The following is a 19,993-nucleotide window of genomic DNA, read 5'->3' as shown; positions in this document are numbered from 1 at the left end:
TGGCTGATGGATTTCTCTTAGACAGCAGAATGCTTTATTTATTTCAACTGCTAAACTAATGCGATCTTCAGCAAGTTGGATGCCTTTCAACTTGGGTTTCCCTTAGTTGTCAAAATGCCTCCTAGATTCTCTGACAGCTGGTTCAAGAGCTGGCTGCAAGGGATGGAAGGCTTCCTTCCATCAAATCCTAGCCACCAGGTCCAGAAAACTGAGTCCACTTGATCCTGAATACTGTAGTAGGCTCAGTTGTTTTCTCTCTTTGACAATGTGCATGTTGAAATCTTTGTCTTATTCCTAAGTGTGCAGGTGTTATAACTATAGCTCCTGCAAAATAATGTCCAGATCTTGACAGGGTGTTTCCTCTGTCCTGCATTCAGTATTCAAATGCAAAGGAACAGCAGCCAGACATTCAGCACATTTTAAGTGATAGTGTGTTTTTTCTCTACATATCCAGGCTCATTATCTAGCTGTTTTCTCTCTCCTTTGCATTACATCCATTCATTACTGGCAGTCTTTTCTTTGCCTAACTTGTTTTCCTGGAGATATTGTCTTAGAGCGTCTGAACCAAAACAAAAATGAATTGTACCAACAGAGAGCAATTCATACGGCGGTGAGAGCTGTCAGATGTTATTACAGAATTCATTGAAGACAACAGTTCATTAAAGTGAAGTATTTCAATCATCACAGCCATATCCTGTCAGTACCAGTTAGGGCAAATATTACATGGATAGTCTGTGATACACGGAGTACTGTTACCCAAAATTGTGTGCTGCAACACAAGTGATTGTAGATTGTTTCTCTGCTCATATCTCCAGTGAATAAACAAGAGCAGGAGGGTGTCTTACCATTCATAAGCAGCAGTATTTGGATAGGCATCTCCACTTGAATGTTCAACTCTTTTTAGCACTGTATATCTTCTAGTTTGAAATTACACGAGCTGGTCATTAGATTTCAAAAGGAAGGTCTGCTGTAATGGATGACTTTCTACATATACATCTCGATTGTTTGAATTCTTGTCCTCTGTCTCCAGCTATTTTTATTTCTATTTTTTTTTCTCACTTAAGGATTCATACTTTGCAAAAAATCTTGTGTTGTCAGATTATTTTTTCTCCCAGGTGCAGGAGCTCTAGTTGTCTACCACCTGTGTCCTGTTAAAGCAAACCCTTCAATCTTCCATTAGCTTCAGTTGGAATACGAACATAAATCATATCTCCATCCTTAAACAATGACTCCTTACGTACAGAAAAGGTCTCCTGGGTCCTTTATTGAAGTTGGAAGACACAGAATTGTCTTCTTACCTTCTTAGAATGTTAATTATTTATAATTTTCAACCCAACAGTGGATTCTTCTACCAGTCATGTTTTTCAAAAATCTCAGGGCTAATTTCTGTCCTAAACCTTTCCATGAATGGTAGAACCGTACACACACCCACACATATATGTATGCATATATATAAAACAAAATTACTTTGGTACTATGCATGGATACTTATTTGAGACGGATCTCAGAGTCTTCTGAATGGGCTTAGGAAGCTGTAAAGCTTTTACGTAAACCTATATCTCCAAGGTAGAAGTGTTTATGAACTATTTACATAGCCAGTCTGAAGCCTCTCATGAAAATACTTTTTTTTCCTCTTGCCTTAATAGGGGTGAGGATCAGGATAAGAAAACAAAAATGCTGCCAACTCCTTTTTTGCGTTTCCAATATTCAGAGCAATGTCTTGCAAAAATCTCATTCTAGACTGGCCAGTATCGTTCCCAGCTAGGAGCACTTCACCCTCTGAAAGACAATTTTTATGCATATATTTACTGAACTTGGAGCCTGCAAAGGCATGTATATCTGTTGGAAACCTATTAAATATGTATTGGAATTATCCAGATGATGCCGAAACGATGAGTTTCTTTATATTTTAGTATTGTTTTCAAGCATATTTCTGTCACCAAAACAAAAATTCTAGCTAATAATATTCTTAATATTGCGATTGCAGTAAAGTGTCATCAAAAATTGTGAATTATTTAATACAGAACAGATAGCCATGGATAGTTTTTGTTGCACAAAGGGCTTGCCAGTTAGCTGCACAGCACAAACATAGCTGAAGTTATACTGGTATCTCCCCTCTGAAATTATACTTCTGATCTATTAAGAAAAAAAAAACAACACAAAAACACAAGAAAACAGGATACGTGATGTTCTGCAGTTAGGTTCTGCTGTTTCAAAAACACTTCTTATAGATTTTCAGATCAGTGTGTGTTTCATAGTACTACAGATCCGAGCTCGCTGTGTTTGGAAGGTTAAGATGAAAATCAGGGCTTGAGGATGCAGTATGCAGCAGTGGGTGTGAATTTAGCAGCTAGCACCAGAGGTTGATGAAAACTTAATTCTAAGTCTGTGAACTTTTTATGTAGTTCTTCGCAGGTTATCACTCAAGCCTTGACAATGCTTAGATGACATATTCGGCACCTACCTCACTAGCATGAGCTAAGCGTTGGTATCTGCAGCTAAAGATCTTAATAGTCTCTTGCTGGAGATTTATTTCTAAAAGGATGAGAAGACATCACAGCTTCTAGAAGGACAGTGCCAGTATTAAAATCCGTTAGATCTCAGATGCCCTGGCGGAACTTCTGGGACTTGAGATCCTGATCGCTGAGCTTCTCTCACACAGACGTACTGTTGTGTGGAGCTACCTTGTGTGCCGATGCCTGTGAACAGCTTCAGGTTTACAAGTTTGGGATCAACGTGAGGCTAACATTGTCCTGGTCCAACAGGTAGATATCCAGTCTCCTCCTGCTCTCACGTGTCCCACTCCCAAGAGCAGTTGCTGTTTTTCCCAGGCCTGTGCTGTTGACCACTGAAAACATACATGCTGCTAGGAAGGGGTTTGATGCCCCAAACTCCTCTGATTTTCTATCAGACAGAAGCCAGATTCTTTTCAAAAGGGCTCAGAGGCACACTTTTCAAATTTATTTTGGTTAATCTTTCTGCACTGAAAACTGTTGGATATTGTTTCCATTCGTGCTTAAGAGTAATTTGTCAATGACATTTAAATATTTTAAATTCATTACAAAATAAAGCAAAGGACTCTCTCCCCCTTGAATGGGGATGTATACTCAGATCCTTAAAAGGAGGAAACTAAACCAATTCTCTTATATTTTGTGTGTATGTATTGAGCTAACCTTTCCTCCCAGCTGTTGGGAGAGGGAAGCAGCCCTTTGCAGGTGTATTTGGGAGACAGGCATAGTATAGAAATGGGCTCTAAGAAGAAAGCACCAAATCCAAATGGGGAGAGGTAGCCTTGGGAATTCAGCCCTTTACACTCAGTGTTTGAGTCATTTCCCTGCTGAAAGCTCAGAGCCAGTCCCATAGTTACAATGATCATAAAAATGTACTGAACAAAAATGCCAGCACCTGGAGCTTAAATCAGGAGTCCAGGCTTTTTATTCCTCACTCCAGCAGCTGCTTATTAGAGAAACTAGAATGATATTGTTTTTGTTGTGGCTCTGTGTCTAAGAGCACAGCAAATCCATTATTCATAATATCTTCCCAGGTTCACAAAAGCATTGAATAGTGCCGCATATCTCCTTGAAGGTGCCACCCACTCAAATCCATTTTATTTGGACAAATAAAGAAACTGCACTGAAGAAAACCAATTTGAAAACACACTGAAATTCATTTTCTTCACTTAAATATTAAAGTGCTTATATTTATTGCATTTCAGCCATGTTGTACTGTTTTCAAAAAGGATTTGCTCATTTAACAGGTCTAAAGGAATTTCAGTCGTATTTAAAATGTAGAAGAAAATAAACTAACATGCGACAAGAGCAACACTGCTTCTTGTGCTGTGTATCTGCAGTCCGTAGATTAAACCTGACCATTAATATTCTGTGTAACTGCTTACTAATTTACGGTATCACAGTCCTGGCCCAGGCTCTCTTCGTCCTCTGCACTATTGCAACTGGCTGTTTTGTTTCTTTCTTTCTTTGTTTACATATATATTTATTTACATATACATGTGCAGTGGCGTTTCATTTGGAAAAAGAAGGACTAGAGTTCCTGGTTTGCAATATAGGAACAAATAAAGGGAGGCCTTCAACGTTGACCCGTTGTTACATTTTGGAATTTGATAATGCCAGTTTTTCTTCATCTGACTTTTTTGATAAAGGTATTTTCTTTCATATATCAGAGCATATTACGACAGCTTCTGGCAGATTCAGTGGTGTTCAGATGGTTTTGTGCCCAGCGCATTGGCATGTGGGCTTGCTGAAACCTCTTTGTGTCTACTGAAAACTGTATGTTACCTCTCTTGCTTTACAAGACTTTTCCCAAATCTGGGTTGGGTTTAAGACGTAGAGTTGTCAGTCTAATCTCAAATATTTAAAAAACAAGCACAACAAAACAATAACATTAAACTGGTGAAATCATGGAGTGCTGGTATTGCTTTCACTATCCTATATGGAACTATAAAGTTGGGACCAGCAAATGGATTCTGAGGTTAAATTAGTGGTGTTTTTTTTTTCCTCTGGTTTGTTTTTTTTTGTTGTTTTTGTTGTTTGTTGGCATTTTCTGGAGGGGTGATATTTGAATTAAATTAGATCACTTTAAATTAGATCACTTTAAATTAGATCACTAGTTCTCTAGGCTTATTCTGCTGGTCTCCTATATAGGTCTTGTTTCAGCTGTTCCCCTTTGTCACTAGTTTTACAACAGTTAATTTTTCCTGGAAGGGAGGCAAAAAATTGTTTTAGAAACAGCGAGAACCCATGTCATTCATCATGCAGTTTAGAACTGACTCTTAGCAAACGCAAGGCCCGGGAGGGTCGCTTCCCACCCTTTAGTAAGGCAAGCCTTCTCCTTGTCAGCTTCTCCAAATTCTGGTCAAGTCATGTAACAAAGCTCTCATCAAAGCTGATGTGAGCAGGGTGGGCTCCTGTCATTTAATATGCACAAAGGGTTGAATCCCTAAAAGTGCCTGAAGGATTGATTGAAAATCTGCCAGAGTGGGCATGTGGTGCCTTTTGAAAATCCCATTAAGAATCTAATTGATTATTTAGGTACCCAAAACTAAGAGAATCGGAGACACGGCTTTGTCAGGGAATTCTGAAAGTCTCATCCTAAGTGAATAAAATTACAGAGAAATATGGTATGATAGATTTCTACAGGGTGAAGTCAGAGTAAGCTATTTTGGCAGGTTATTTTAGACTTCTATGTTACATTTTTAAAAAAATGTACTTTTATATACTGTTAGAGACTTGAAATCCTATAAAAAGCAATTGTTTATTATTACTTTTGTCAGTAACTTTTCATAAGAAATAGATCAGATCATTCTCACCAGACTGTATCAGGATTCAACAAAAAATACGCATTTCAGTTCAGCATGCTAAGATTATCTGGTCTTCAGGTGTAAAGGAATTTTGAAATGGAAAATGATTTGAATTAAATGCCTCACTAGCTCTTTTCTTTGGGCAAGTTAGGAATAGGAGCCATGGTCGGTATTTCTCCTTGCAGTTTGCATCGGGAAGGGTGCACAGATGTCAGGAACTTGGGAGCACAGTATGTGGGGAAATAAGGCTTGTAAACCTGCTTCTTTCCACTATTGTTCCTGGAAACTTAGGATTTGTCAGTCGAATCCTTTTTTATCTTTTTCACCACTGTATTTAAAAAGGATGAACACATTTCATATATCACCAGTCCTCTTCTTTCCGTCCTTTCCCAGAGGCAGAAGAGCCAAAATGGCACCAGAAGAATTTATTTGGTAGAACCAATCAGAATTTTTCAAAGTGCATTTTGTCTCAGTGTATTTTAGAATGGTATTGAAAGTGTTGATTCTCACCAAAGAATATATTGAAAGCTTTTAAGAAGGTGTGACTGTTTCAAAATGCCTATGTTTCTACATTTTTTTTTTCATTTTCACATTTCTTACTTTCTGCATTATGGGTGACCAGTCAGTAGTTGCGAATATAATGCCATGTTCTTTACCTACTAACCTAATCAAGTAAAAGAATGAAGTAGATGGTGGGAAGGGATCAAATGAAAGAGCTGACCAAGGAAGTCTCCAGCATGCTTGCAGTGCACCAGGACAGAGATATGAATATTGAGCGTAGGTGGCTCACCTGCTCCCCAATACTTTATTTGACCAGCAGAAGCCTAAAGCTGTACAGCAACCCATTTGAATAGAAAAGCATAAATAGGATTTATCCAATTTAAGCATTGATATGATAAATATTCACACACACACACACACAAAATTCAGGTGCTTGGCAGTGATCCACGGAAGCCAATGCACGCTGTTAACTTTCAGAATCAACAGCGGTAAGGTCTTGGGGGAACTGATAGAGCTCTTCGGGGTCAGCCAGAAAAGGCAGAAGCTTTACCCACACTGTTTTTGTCAAAAAGAAAAGCTAAAAGAACAAAAAAATGGCAGCTTACGTAGCCACTGCAGAAGGTGGGCATCAGCTGGGTGCTGATGTCAGCGGTTCCGGTAATTGCGGGCAACCCGCTGCCGCCGGGGAGCGAGCCTTTGCTTATTCTGCTGCAGAAGTGCTGAGCTGAAAGCATGCTCGTACTAGTTCTGCAGTGTTTAATGACGGCTTAAATGGGTTAGATCTATTTTATGATTACTGAGATTGTGCTTATCTGATTATCTGGTACCCATCTGCCTTGAGGGAGTAGGAGATAATTGTTTAATAAAATAAGGCTCTGGTTTTCAATCAGGGGCTTCTGGTGTTCCCATCTTTAACTGCCCAACAACAAAAAATCCCTTAAGGATGCTTGATTTGCTCTTAGGCTTAAAATATAATACAAGCGTCACGGCGTACCTTTCTGAAGCTTGGTGCGCCTCGCCCCGGATCGCTGTCTGTAATTCTGGAATAGATGATTATGCTTTCTAAATAGTACCAGGCATCTCGGAGGAAGAGAAGATTGTGTTCTGGTTGCTGTCCTAAGGACTGAAATGACATTTTATTCAATAACTACGAATACAAGAGCTGACCTTGGAGGAGAACCACTTCAGATCTTGTCATTCTAAGGGCTGGGACCATTGGTCTACAGAAACTTGGTTTCAGCTGACTTTATTTATTTTCTGCATATAGCCAGACTGGATGGGAAAGTTAGACAGAACCATGAAGGGAAAGCTTAATGCATGTGTGTTGAATTTCCTTGGCAGAGGGAAGAACTGAGCCTGGATTATGAAACTTGATTGAGGAATCCAAGGTGTGCAATCCCGAATCACGATAGGAGCGTGTACCAATGTGTTTTTTGTTGAGTCTGCATCACATGTGTTACTGGTGTTAGAGGAATGCCTACTAAGCTGAGTTCCTTAGAGTACAACGAACAAATTTATTTCTCATTTCTGACTGAGTTCAGGGGGTGAGGTAGGAGACAAATTGCTAAATATTGTTAGGATAAAAATACACAGAACCATTCCCAGCCATTCATCTTAATAATGATACCTGCAAGCAGGACCAAGGTTCTCTATAGGACCAAGATGGTCCTTGAAAAGGGCCTAAGTTCTGGATTTTTGGGTATAAATGTCTACATCTTATTCCTGTCCCAGACTTAGTTTCAAAGTCATTTTTATTGACCTGATTCTCACCTTGGAAGAATGTGTCGCTTTTCAAATGCAAAATAATTGAAATGTGAAGCATATGAAAATATATCTCACTTCTGAAAAATCTGGATCAAAAGTAACATGCTTCTGTTCAAAGTGAAGTAGCTGAAATAAAATAGCAGAGTTGATTTGGAGCCCGGTTTGAAGGGAAAATGAGCTTTTGCAACAGCTGTTGGCATCAGCTGAAAAATGTCGGGTGCTGCCAGCAGTCAGGCGTCGACTAGCCAGATTTTATGGAAATCTTGACAAGGTACAGAGTTCAGCTGAGCCTACACGGTAAAAGGTAGCAAAGAAAGTACTGCAATTCATTATGAAAATATATGTGCTATAGCGCATAGCTTTCCATCTCGGCCCTTGTCCTCTTTGAACCAACTACAGTGGTAGGGAAGTTTCCTCAGCTCCGCAGGGAATCCTCGTTTCACTTGCTGCTGTCGGTCTCTGTGTTGAGATAGCTGGAAGTACCATTTTCCAATGCTGTTTTTTTGGCTAAATTTGGCAAAACAATCTATCTTCTTGGATTTAAAGATGTGCTCAATTCCAGATTGCATCTGTAAAGGATTCTTGCACATCACTATATTGCTTTAGGAATTAGTTTGATCTTGTAAGCGTGAACGCTCTTCTTCTGGTATGGTGAGGCTTATTTTGGGGGCACACCGTGGTTATATAAGTTTAATTATATTGATATAAAGTTATACCATTAACTGGAAAAGAACAAAAGCACTGTAAAACATTTTTGAGTAAAGATCGTATGCCTTATTATCTTCCCTTTTAAGAAAAAAAACTGTTTCACATGGAAAATGCTTTATCTGGAAGCAGAAAATAACACAAATTATACTTCTTACACAACACTTCACTTGCTCAAAGAAATGGAAATGGAAGATGTTAAGAGACTAAATCTTCATTATGCTAGTGAGCAGTTTCATTATTCATATTTCAAGCCAATAACAGAGGAGACAGATTATCAGCATACACCATTAGTTTTTCACACTTTTTGGTGAAAGCCAAAGTCGAATATTATTATTCCTGTGATTCATACTTTTCACTCATGTGAAACATACAAAGCTATTGTCAATCATATTTACTATTCTCTGTGTTTACCAAACCAGATCCTGCTTCTGAGTAGTATTTGAATCACTCAAAGAACATAACGTGATTGTTTATATTTCTTTTTTGCCAGATAGATCCAACCAAAGAAGGTACCTGTGGAAGCTTTTTGTTTGTACAGCCCAAACAACCATTGCCACTCCATGCAGAAAGATGCTCAATAATCAATGGCAGAAAACAAGGGTTCCTATTATGTCTCGGGATAGCACCAGGCAGTGAGGTCTGCATTCAACACCATAGCAACCAGTATGCCCTTAAAACTTTGCTTTTTTTTTTTTGTCTGAGAGTATTTTTTTGTGATCTTAGTAAACTGAGCAGTATGTTGCCAGTAGTGGAGTTTCCACACGCTGAATAAATGCACAGGTTCTGCTAACACGGTTGGTAGAGCTCTTCCAGAAAGTCTGCACAGTGTTATAATGGGCTCCTTTTCCAGTAATGCACGCTCTGTTACATAAGTTACGTGGAACTGAGACAAATAAGCATTTTAATCCCAGAGGTAAGGCACAAAGTTTTGCAACCTCTTTCTGCTGCATTTATAGAACAGTATTTCAGGGGCTGTGATTGTTTGGCTGTTACCCAGTTTCGCTGCAGAATGGAAATCTGACCAGAGAGTTGCTTTCTGACGGTTAATTATAAATTTATTAGTAGAGTTTTGACCAAATGTCCCTCACTATTAGACCTCGCTGAATCTGAAGTTCAGGCTATTAGACTTCATTTAACGTAATGCATTGCCCTCTTTTTCTGTTCTGCATGTGCTTTTGTATTCTTTGTGTTCTCAGGTATGTTCCATTTTCCCATTCTGGGTATTGTTTGCCAAAGAGGCTCTTTCAACTTACAGAAATAGGACAAAGTAATTTTTAGAACAGCAAAATATGTAAGGAGGCAAGGTCCCTGGAGATGAAATAAATTTCCAGCGCAACACAACACAACAAAATAGCTCTCCTGTTCTGTTTGGATGTTGCTGTTGACTGAGCAGCTTGTTAACAGCACACAAAAGCATCAGTGCTGGCAAGGCTGTGCCCCACTGGTGTAGGCAGCACCGTGGAGTCAGAGAAGCCCGGAGGAGTCTGCTGAGTGGGGAAGGGGCGCAGACGAGCTTTGGGGGACACTAGGATGCACCTGATTCTCTTGCTTTAGGTAGATTTCAATGCTTAGGTGATGCTTATTAGATCCAACCCCCAAGGTCCTGCAAGTAGGCAGGGCTGGGGAGCGGTTGATGGGCTCAACCTTCCTAAAATGAGATCCAAATTTAAGGGCCTGCCATTCTGAGGTGTTGCCCTCGAGCTTTGCTGGAAGGCAGGGCTTGCAGCAGCTACTAGGCAAATCTAGCTGGGACTGTGGGCGTACCTGGAGGCATGGACACATCCTTTGTGCATGTGGGGGGCTGCCCCACATGTGTGGGTCTCCCCTGTACGAGCAGGAGTGCGCACCAGGTCGGTCACTGCGTGAGCTGAAGCAATGCTGCTGGTGGTTGTGTTGAGCCTTTGTGAGCTGGCGCTGGAGGAAAGCTGCCACGCTCGGTTCAGCTCCTGTGAAAAGCAAGGAGAGAAGAACTCGGCCAAATTTCGGAGGAGAAGTCTGTACTCTGAGAAATAACCTGCTGCAGCCTGTCAAAGCTTGCCAAGCAAGACAAAAATATAGCTATTAATGACTTCTGCCTTTTTAATTAAACAATTTGATCCATTTCAGAGCTCATGTGTTTTAAGGATAGACAGGTAACAGGTAAAGTCTAAGTTTTCCAGTCTCTCAAAGAAATCTAGGAAAAGGAACACCATTTTATTGCAGACTTGTAAACTTGCAGAGTCAGATGAGTAATGTTTGTTCGTTTACCTAAAAATATTAGTAAACCATTTATATCATGTTTGGGGCTCGTTCTTCCGTGGCTAAGCCTCCCTGGCCCCTAAGCCTTTGCTTCGCTTTTGGCAGAAGAAGGAAAGAGGAAGGGAGAGAATTGCACCCTTAAACTTATCAGCTCAGTCCATACCGCTGCAGGGCTCAGTCTCCTTTTACACGCTCAATTTACCGTGCACCAGACCAGAAGTGTGAGCTGTCAGGCTCCCGTGGTGATAAACCTGGATCCGGCCCTGCTCCCGCCGGCACGGGCGGCAAACCTTGTGCTGCTTCCAGGAGGAACAGGACTTACACCCCTGCTCGGGGGCTTCAGCCAGCCCTCCTGGCCCCAAGGTGAACACCCTCTGATGTGAGCAGTGACAGGAGGTGTTAGCACCTTGCCCTGCTTCCTCTCGCTGCCTACTTAAAAGGTGTCACAATTAAAATTATCTGAGCATGCTAGCGTAGAGCGATTTCGCGTGATTTAGTAAGTCGGGAAGAGCTCCGCAGTGATCCTTGCCAGGGAGGTGCTGACTTACAGCTTCCTTCAGACCGGGGGATCGCTCATTGTTTTGCAGAGCTCTCAGATAGTGAAGATTAAAATGGGCCGTGAGTGCTGGCTATTAAGATAAATTACACGCAGAAAGATTAAACTTATATTTTCTTTCTAAATATTTATAAACATTCGAGGAGAGCTGTGTACCTCTTTACAGGAACAGTAGTCGCATGTACTTCAGCCCTTGGTTTTCAGAGTGTCAAACAAACGTTATCTTGAAAGCGGGCACAAATGAATATTCAGAATGTGAAGAGACCTTCATTTTATTGAAGATGAGTAGTAATTGAGCCAAGTGGCGCATATTGACAGCATCTCACTGGCATATATCTTTTCAGAGACAAATACACTTTACAGAGAAAGTGTCCCCACACGTCAGTGTCTTTTAAAATGTGTTATATTTAGTGAAATAATGGGTCAAGAAAAAAATGGTTGCCATAAATGATGGTAGGTACTTTTTACTGAAATACTGGTAGTTTTACATTCTTGACATGAGTAATTGGATGTGTCATATGTGAAGCTACCTAGAAATAAAATAGGGGTCATAAAATGTAAAGACATGATAGGATGCATTTATAACAGCATAAAACAAACTGGCATTTTAATGTCTTAAGCCAGCCCCTTTGCTATGCTTGTCCATTGATCTTGGCTAGAAAAGTTCTGTGCCTCATTTAAACATGTTTTGGAGATAAAGTCGTATAATGGTGAAACGATGGGATTTGTTTTTGTTAAAAGTATCTCCTTGTAACTGCTGCAATCCTATCACTATAACACGATCAGAAGTTGGTCTTGTGTGACCTTACAAAACTTACCCAGAAGCGCTGCGTCTGCGTTCGTAGCAAGTGCCTTTCCAGTGTAATTTACCTTGACATTTTGCTTGATAGGGATTGCAGGTCACATAGTAGGGTGTTATTCAATAGGCATGAAAAAGGGTTTGGTTTAGTGCTCATTCAATGGATTCAAGAGAGTGGTTGTTGGAAAGGAAGGTACAGCTTGAGAGCGTTTGTGCATTTAACACCCTCCTTGGAAGCATGTCAGAAGCTGGATGGTAGAGGCCCTGATGTGATAGTACATGCTTGAATCTCATTAATTTCAGTCGGCTGTATGAGTGCTTTTAATTGCCATGCCTGAAATGTGGTTTAATATGGCACAGCGATAAAATAAGTAACTCTGTCTAGTCGGTCGAACAGCATCACCCCCCATTTTCCAATGAGAGATCAATACAGAAACCACAGCCTTTAAGAAAGCATCAAGGAGGCAGTGTGTGTGCTGTTTCCGTAGGATTGCAGGTAAGCATGTGTGTTTCTTTTTTTAAAAATCCATTTAAATAGCAAAAGAATTGGCCACGTGTAATCTCACTCGTCGCTCTGGTTCGCTGTGTGCCTTTGGAAAGGAGTATTAAGCTGATGTGGAGCACTGTAGGTTCTCCAGCGCTTCGCACACGGATAGCCTTAGCAATAAATATGTACCAGGCAGCCATAAAATGCTCCCATCAGGGAGTACCAGCTGCTTCTTCCGAGTTTTAACTCTGTCAGGGTGGAAGTGCAAGTACACAGCGTAAGAAATCTCCCCACTGCCTGTGTTTGCTTTTCAGTTGTCATACAGACAATGAAATCCCGACCCAGAGCATTATTTGGCTGCTATTGCACGTTAGCGTAGGGATGGCAGCCTGTTAGTACTCGGTGAAGTCTTATCTAAGTGGAAACATATCTTGTTTTCAGTGCAGTTTTACTGAAAGCCCTTTTGAATTTGAATGTACCATTCTGGATCATGATTCTCAAAAGCAAAGTCTCTTAAAGAATCGAGCAAGTAAATTTTTTTCCATCACTGTTAAGCTGGTGATATCGAGAAGGGTGTGATTAATTTAAGTACCAATGTTCATGGTATAGGTATATGCCTATAACAACCTGTCTGCGTCTGTCTGAACCTGCTAGGAAAAACTGGAGAGGGTGGAATAAAGGCACTGATTTACTGAAGGACATCATTACCTTACTGGTTGTAAGGGAAGGAAAATGGACTTTGTACAGAAAAAGAGAACACTGAAGATAATGAGTCATGAGTCAAGAAGATGCGTTAACTGGTGATTTACATCGAAAAATTAGTAATAACGCAGGTAATGGATGAGGGTTGGAGTCAGTATCGGAGAACAGTTCAGAACACGACGTGCAAAATCCTGAACTACAGAGCTGTATTTGTACCAGGACATCATTTATTAAGGACCCGTCTCTAGGTATAAGCACCAAGAGAACTACAGATGCCTAACCTACTACTCACAGATGACACTTTCTCTCTTCCCAACTGAAATTTTCAGACAGTGAAGCTTATATCTATGAGGCAGTGTGTTCATAAATAGAAAAAAGGTAATGAAAAATAAATAAATAGAAAAAGGGTAAATATTCATTAGGTAATGAATATTGCTATAGATTTATTCTAATGTAGATAAACTTGAGCCATCGGATAGAAATATGAGTTCCCATGAGAAGCAGGGTGATGATCTACCCTTTATATCAGTTTGTTTTTTTTTTTTTTTGTGGAAAAAGAGCATCTAAATAAAATGTTCCCCCTTCCGACTAAAAGATAGCTTGTATACAAGACAGTCTTGCTGAAATTATATCTCAGCTGGAAGGGAAGATGAGTTTATTTTATGCAGCAGTTGGAGATTCTTAGAAATATCAGTCAGTCAGCTGCTGGAGTGGTAAATTAAATCGCGAGAGCCAGAGCTCGCTCATCAGCACACGGGGCGCTGGAAGCGGCGTGGGGAGAGGCACAACTGCAGGGCCGAGTGTTTGTGTTCTTGATGGAAAAGTGCAAATCATTTCCTTCCCTTCTTGCTCCTGTCATGGTCTGTCACTTGAGTCCATTTTCACCTTGCTAAGGGATTCGGGATGGGCCTTCCTGCTTTGGCACATAATTATTGACTCACAAGCCTTGTCTTGCAGCCAGCCTGCCTGGGATGGTCCCTATCCTATGGCAGTGGCTCAGGAACAAAATTCCCTTCTTTTCCTTTACTTTCCTTCCATTCTTTCATCCTCAAGCAGGCGAAGGTGTGATTCTCCCTCCTGCCTTTGAAAGGGATACGTACACATCCTGGTGTTACCAGCAAATAGTGGGACACTGTCATGCTCTGGTAGGTCAAGTCATCCTACCAAAACTGCCAAGTGCCACAAAAATGCACAGCAGGATTGTCAGAAAATGGTTGGCAACTCAAAAAGTCCTTACAGTGTAATAGGCAGGCACAAAATTGTGGGTCACTTTTGAAAAATGGCATACCTACCCACAAATAAACCGACGTGATCTGAGATGGAAAAAGCACACTCCGTAGTGTGAAACTTTGCCATGAAACTGTGAAACAAAAAGTTATTGTATTGAAGTTAGCTTTAGTATCATGGATCAAGTGATCGTGAATATCAGATATAGTGTGCACTGAGCTCTAACAGCCGTGATACTTTATCAATAATTTAAAATGAGTCCTTGTGATAAAATAACACATGCAGTCTATATAATGGATAATACTGAATAGTATAATGTATTATCTATAATAGGAAAACATAGATTGTGTAAAATGATACATGTAGAATCTAATATTCCTTTCAAATACATTTCCTGGATAATATTTCTACTGAGAAGCAACTTATCTCCCTCCTGCTATCTCTTCTGTGGGGACAGGCATGGCGTTCAGCTCAGCACAGCGTGTACATTTCAGTCTGCAAGAGGGGAAGGCAGTAAAATTGGGCTGAGAACTCACTTGGTTAGCTCAGCGATCTGGGAGAGTGCCCATCAAAACCCTTTAGCTCTACTGGCCTGTATCTGATCTGCAGTGCTGTTGATACAAGACCTGCAAGAGCTCCGAGAGTCTTCTGGCAACGAACAGGCAGGAGGGAAAAAAAAAAATCACGTCTTTAATTCCCTCTGCTGACAGCTTCCTTAATAAATATTGTAAGAAATTCTCGGTTAAGAGCCACCCAGTAATCTAATTTGCAAGCCCCAATGATATATTCAGCAGCCAGCTCAGGGGAGGTGCATTTCTACTGACAGCATCACATGAGCAGGGAATAAAATTTGGAGCTGTCACTGAAAGCTGTAGTAATTTATGATGGGTTGTTGGTTTTTATTTTTTATGACTATTTTTTTGTCAGCTCTACAAAGAGGATAGAACTGCTACTGGCTTTACCTTGAATAGATTTTTCCATAGTATGCACTCCTACTTGTACGTTTTCACAGGTTATAACAATACAAACACCGCAAACTGATGATGTTTTATCTCTAGCTGAAGAAATCATAGGCTGAACCCCGTATCAGCATGGGTGACTTGTACACAGCCATGCTGGGTGGGGAATGCCAGTTGATTTCAGTCCCCTTCCCATGCTGACATGCTCATGTAAAAGTTATGCCTTTGCCCTTCTGTCCAGTCTAAATAATCCCAGATTTGGTTGTTACCTTCTGCCTTGTCCCAGTGCATCATCCATGGGCTCTTCTTCTCCTGCACTCCTGTTTAAGGATCATCCCTCTCTGCTGTACACACAAACAAGACAAAACAGAAGCCAAAAAGCTTTTTAAGATCATCACCGTATAGCCACCTTTAGCCTGTTTTGAAAGAAGTGATTCTCTATTGTCTGCAATGGGAAAAGCTTCCAGTCTTGTGTTCCAGCCATGTCAGGTTTATACACTGATCTGAGAACGACCCATAGTGTTGTCTCAAGTTAATTCATTAATAGGTAGGAAAACAAAAAAGCAAAGCAAAAACCTCTGGGATATTCCTTCATGGCTGATCTGCTGGGAGAAGGTAGGATGGTAAACAGGAAAGATGTGTAAAACTTGCTACTAATTAACTTGTTTCTTGCCTTGTTATCCTGAATGGCAAATGCTATATTTCTGTTATTTTCTTTTGCAGTGAGAGATGCAGATACACTCTGCGTGGCCATAAAGATTCGGTCAATAGCATCGAATTTCTTCCGTTCTCCAACATGGTTCTCACGAGCTCTGCTGACAAGACTTTATCTCTCTGGGATGCCAGAACGGTAAGCGGCCTTTTTCTTGGTCTTTCTGGAGTTCAACCCAAACGATGCCATGGTTGGTAGGAGAAGAATGAAAATCAGTACAAAATCAAAACAGAAGGTAAGGGTGATGTAGCAATACGTTAACTCATTAGCACGGCTATTATCTACTGACAAAAATACCACTGTTTAGCATTTCCTTGACATCTGAAACGCCGGAATCCTCACAGCACAACAAATGGACGTGCATCTAGATGGCTGAACACACTTTGGCTTCGGTAGTGGCGGGCTCAGCAGCGGTCTGAAGTGCTGTGCACTGTCCTTTCAGTTCAGTAGCTAGGACAGCCAAGGGTCAGTTTTGTCCAGCTTCTTTTGTAAGCACTGGCATGTGCTTTAACTTATATACGAAGGAAACAGAGAAAGATAGCATAAATATAAGATGAAATAACATGGAAGTCTGAAGTATTTATTCTTCATTTAGGAGGAATTCTCCCCTGAACTCTCTCCCGATTTCTCATGAAATATGTATGGTTTTCTCTAGAATATATCACTCTAGGCAGTTTCAGAAACTCTATCTCTTCCCTTATTCTTCTCTACCTTCATTCTTTGGTATAGGTATAAATGGATTTAGTACCTTGCAAAGAGTAATTGTCCCTGGTGCTTTGCAGACCAATATGTAAATCCTGTTCAGGTAGAATACAAGTACAAGGCAAAAGGATTTTTTTTCTCTCTTTCATCAGAAAATTCAATAATTATTGCTGCTGTTGTGGTATTTCTCATAGATCAACCGTTGAAATTCTCCAGTTTCCTCTTGAGTAGGTAGTGCGGTCACTTTGTGTTTCCCAAACGGTGTAGAAGTACGAGATTCCAGCCGGGAGTAGAGAAAGCTGAATTCATGGGAAGGATTTGAGCGGAAAGAGGCAAAGAGCTAATGCTGTGTATTAACAGACATTGTCATCAGAGCTATACAAATACCGGATGAGAAAAACTGACATGAAAATGACAGTGGAATATTTGAGATGCTCATTAGGCAATTTCTGTTTATGGATCATAGGAACAGACTGAGTAGAAGGTCATTTAATAATAATCTTGGGCATAAAGCACAACAAGTTAAAATGAAACCAGTCAAGACTCATTATTATTAAATGCAGTGGTTTGTAAGAATATTTGATATCCAAATATGAATAATTCAAAAAGAGAATACATATTGAAATACAAACAGAAGTGAAAAACTCAGTGGAAAAACGGATTTCTGCTTTGCTTTGTTTTCAATAAATCCTGCATGGAACTTTATTGTGTGAATATTTCAGTAATTTTGTGCTCATAGCAAATTAACAGCACTATAACAGAGTTTCTGTTTGATAAACTTAGGGCAAAAGCCTGCTCGATTTTTCTTCATCAACACTGTTTTTCAGCATTGGGTAATATTGCTAAGCTAGAAAAGACCTTTTATGAAAACAAAACTTTGCATATGGCGTTCTGTTGTGTGTTTATTTTGCCCAGTTGTGTCCCCATCCAGGGGGAAATGTTGCAGATTTCAGATACATGCCCACACTGAAGCATCACTGTAAGTGGTGAAATCGCTGTGAACATGCTATCACCCTCTAAATGCTGAATGATAGTAAATGTTCCCTCCAGAAAGATGATGAATGATTTTCTCCTGTTAATTTGGAACAGAATATTTTCTCACCTCTGTGAGATCAATTAACATTAAGGAGTACATTTAAGGTAATTTTAATGAAACATGAAAATTATACTCCGGTTTGTTTTCTCATAAATTAGATTCGTATTATTAATCACATCTTGCTCTTCAATCATTAACTTCAGTCAGCTCTTTATTATTAAAGATAATGGATGCAGAGAACTGTAAGTCAGAGCCGTGTAAGTTGAATGGACAATGAGCTCTGGATTTGGGGTAGAATGGAACATATATCTTTGTAATTACTAAGCTGAGGCTATAATGCAGCCTTCAGACTTTGGAAATATGTGACTTTTTTTTCTTTTTTTTTTTTTTTTCCCCCCAGATAACATAGGGTGAGCTCTAGTGGTTAAAATGCATTTACAGCCCAATGACTGTAATTTTAAAACAAAGTTACATGTTGCCTATAGGGAAATGACAGCGCAGAAGGGACGGTATTTAGATGTTTATGGTTCTTTCCATCCATCCTGGGAGGAAAAACAGAGTTGGTGTTGGATTTGGGTAGGAACCATCCTCATGCTGTGCCAGACTCCCGGTGGATCAGATATGTGAGGCTGAGGCTGCTGCTCATTTGTAGGGGTTTCGTGCCAGTAAGGCTGATGGCACTTGTGCCAAGATAAGCTGTGGATTTCATGTCTCTTTATGCCAGTTTCATAGAAAGACAAGCATATTCTGGCCTTTTACCAGAATATTTTCTTGCTGACACATCACAGTGAACATCTCGACTCATGAATTGCAAAGCGCATCCGGTGATGAGTGTGAGAGGTGCAAATGAACACGAGACCCCCAGAGCACAGGTTCACCTGCCGGGGTTAATTCTTCGTGTGGTAAGCGGTCTGCCACTCATCTGCATCTCCCCCGGTCTGATGAGTCACTTCTTGGGGCTGCGCAGATTTGCCAAGATAACATTTGAGCCAAGCTGAATCTTTGCTCTTTCCCAGGCAGATAAAATGCCAAATATTTATACACTTAAATAATTAAATAGAGGGGGAAAAAAAAAAGTGCTTTTTCATTCTGTGTGTTTGAAACTTATTGATTTAGTAACTATCTCATCTGCTTTCTGCTTTTTGAAATGTCAGGTTCTACAAGCGGATATTTCGTTTTTTAAGAAGTTGTGCACTGACTGTTGTTTAGAACTCAGCACTTGGTAGCAATGCCCTAAGGACTGTGTCCCACCAGGATTTGGGAAAACTTGCAGTGTGTACTTAACTATTTTATCTTTTTCTATTTGATTGTGTGAAATAAGAAGCGTGTGAGATAGTGTTTGGCAGTCGTTGTCTGTTTTGGTCTTTACTGATGCTCAATTGCTTGTAGTTTAATATTTTAATTGTCCAGGCTATATTTCTGACTTTATGATTTCCTTTGTGATGCAGCCCGGTAATTTAAGACAAGCCTTGTTTTTCTGCCTTCCTTCTGCAGAAGGCTGCTGGCACACAACACAAACGAAATGATCCCATTCCCACCCCACTATCAAACTAATCTCCCTGACATCCAAACAGGAAGGCATCAAGCATGTCAGCTTTTTACTGTCTGGGTCAAAGACGACTTAAATAGGGGGAAGACAGCTCAGCAGTGGCCAAGTGTAAGTTCTAGCTCTGTGCATAAAGTTTTATCCTCGACAGTAATTTGTGGGCTGAACAGCACTATCAAAAGTTAAAAGCTCTGAGGTGGTGTGTTCTTTGATGAATAATGCAGGCACCGGTCTCTGAGGAGGAAGGGAAGAACAGGATGAGATTGTGCAAAGTCCTGCCTTAAGAGTGGCAAGTAATTCCTAGTAATGTTACTCGCTCTCGTGGAGCCAGAACCCTCCTCATAGGCAAGAGTGAAATTTCAGCCTGCCCTGAGCAAAGAGGGGAGCAGGAATTCAGGCAGAGCCTCCTCCTGGGCTGGTGCAGGGGTCTCATGTTGGATTTAAAAAAATAAATAAATAAAAATCTTTTCTTAACAGCCCTTTTAAAGGTTATTTCCTAATAAATTGAGGCTTCTGTCCTCATGATGCCGGCTTGTCATTTTCTGCTAATGGCTATTGAGCATGTTAGCCAGGGTTTGGTGGAGGAAAAGCTTCCATGCATTTAGGTCTCTGCGATACATCGGGGGAACCCAAATGAAGGCTACATCTGGCAGAAGGGACACTGCTCCCCCCAGCTGTCCAGCATCTCTTTCCCAGGGGTCCTCTGCTCTTCCACAGTGTGGCTGGAGGTGGGGATGGA

At 40.5% G+C, this 19,993-nt stretch overlaps 1 protein-coding gene across 3 annotated transcripts in view; it reads left to right on the top strand.

Moving 5' to 3' along the window:
* Positions 1-19,993, top strand: part of SPAG16 (sperm associated antigen 16) — a 399,263-nt gene that overhangs the window by 241,738 nt on the left and 137,532 nt on the right. For all 3 annotated transcript variants that reach the window (XM_083841616.1, XM_083841615.1, XM_083841614.1), the window contains one exon: positions 15,982-16,108. In XM_083841616.1, the coding sequence (XP_083697742.1) occupies positions 15,982-16,108 (127 nt within the window). The remainder of the gene's footprint in view (positions 1-15,981; positions 16,109-19,993) is intronic.

The sequence above is a fragment of the Anser anser genome (genome assembly GCF_964211835.1).
Source record: "Anser anser genome assembly, chromosome: 6".
NCBI classification, from domain to species: Eukaryota; Metazoa; Chordata; class Aves; order Anseriformes; family Anatidae; genus Anser; species Anser anser.
Note: the sequence above shows the minus strand (reverse complement) of the source record. Positions and strands in the feature narration are given on the sequence as shown.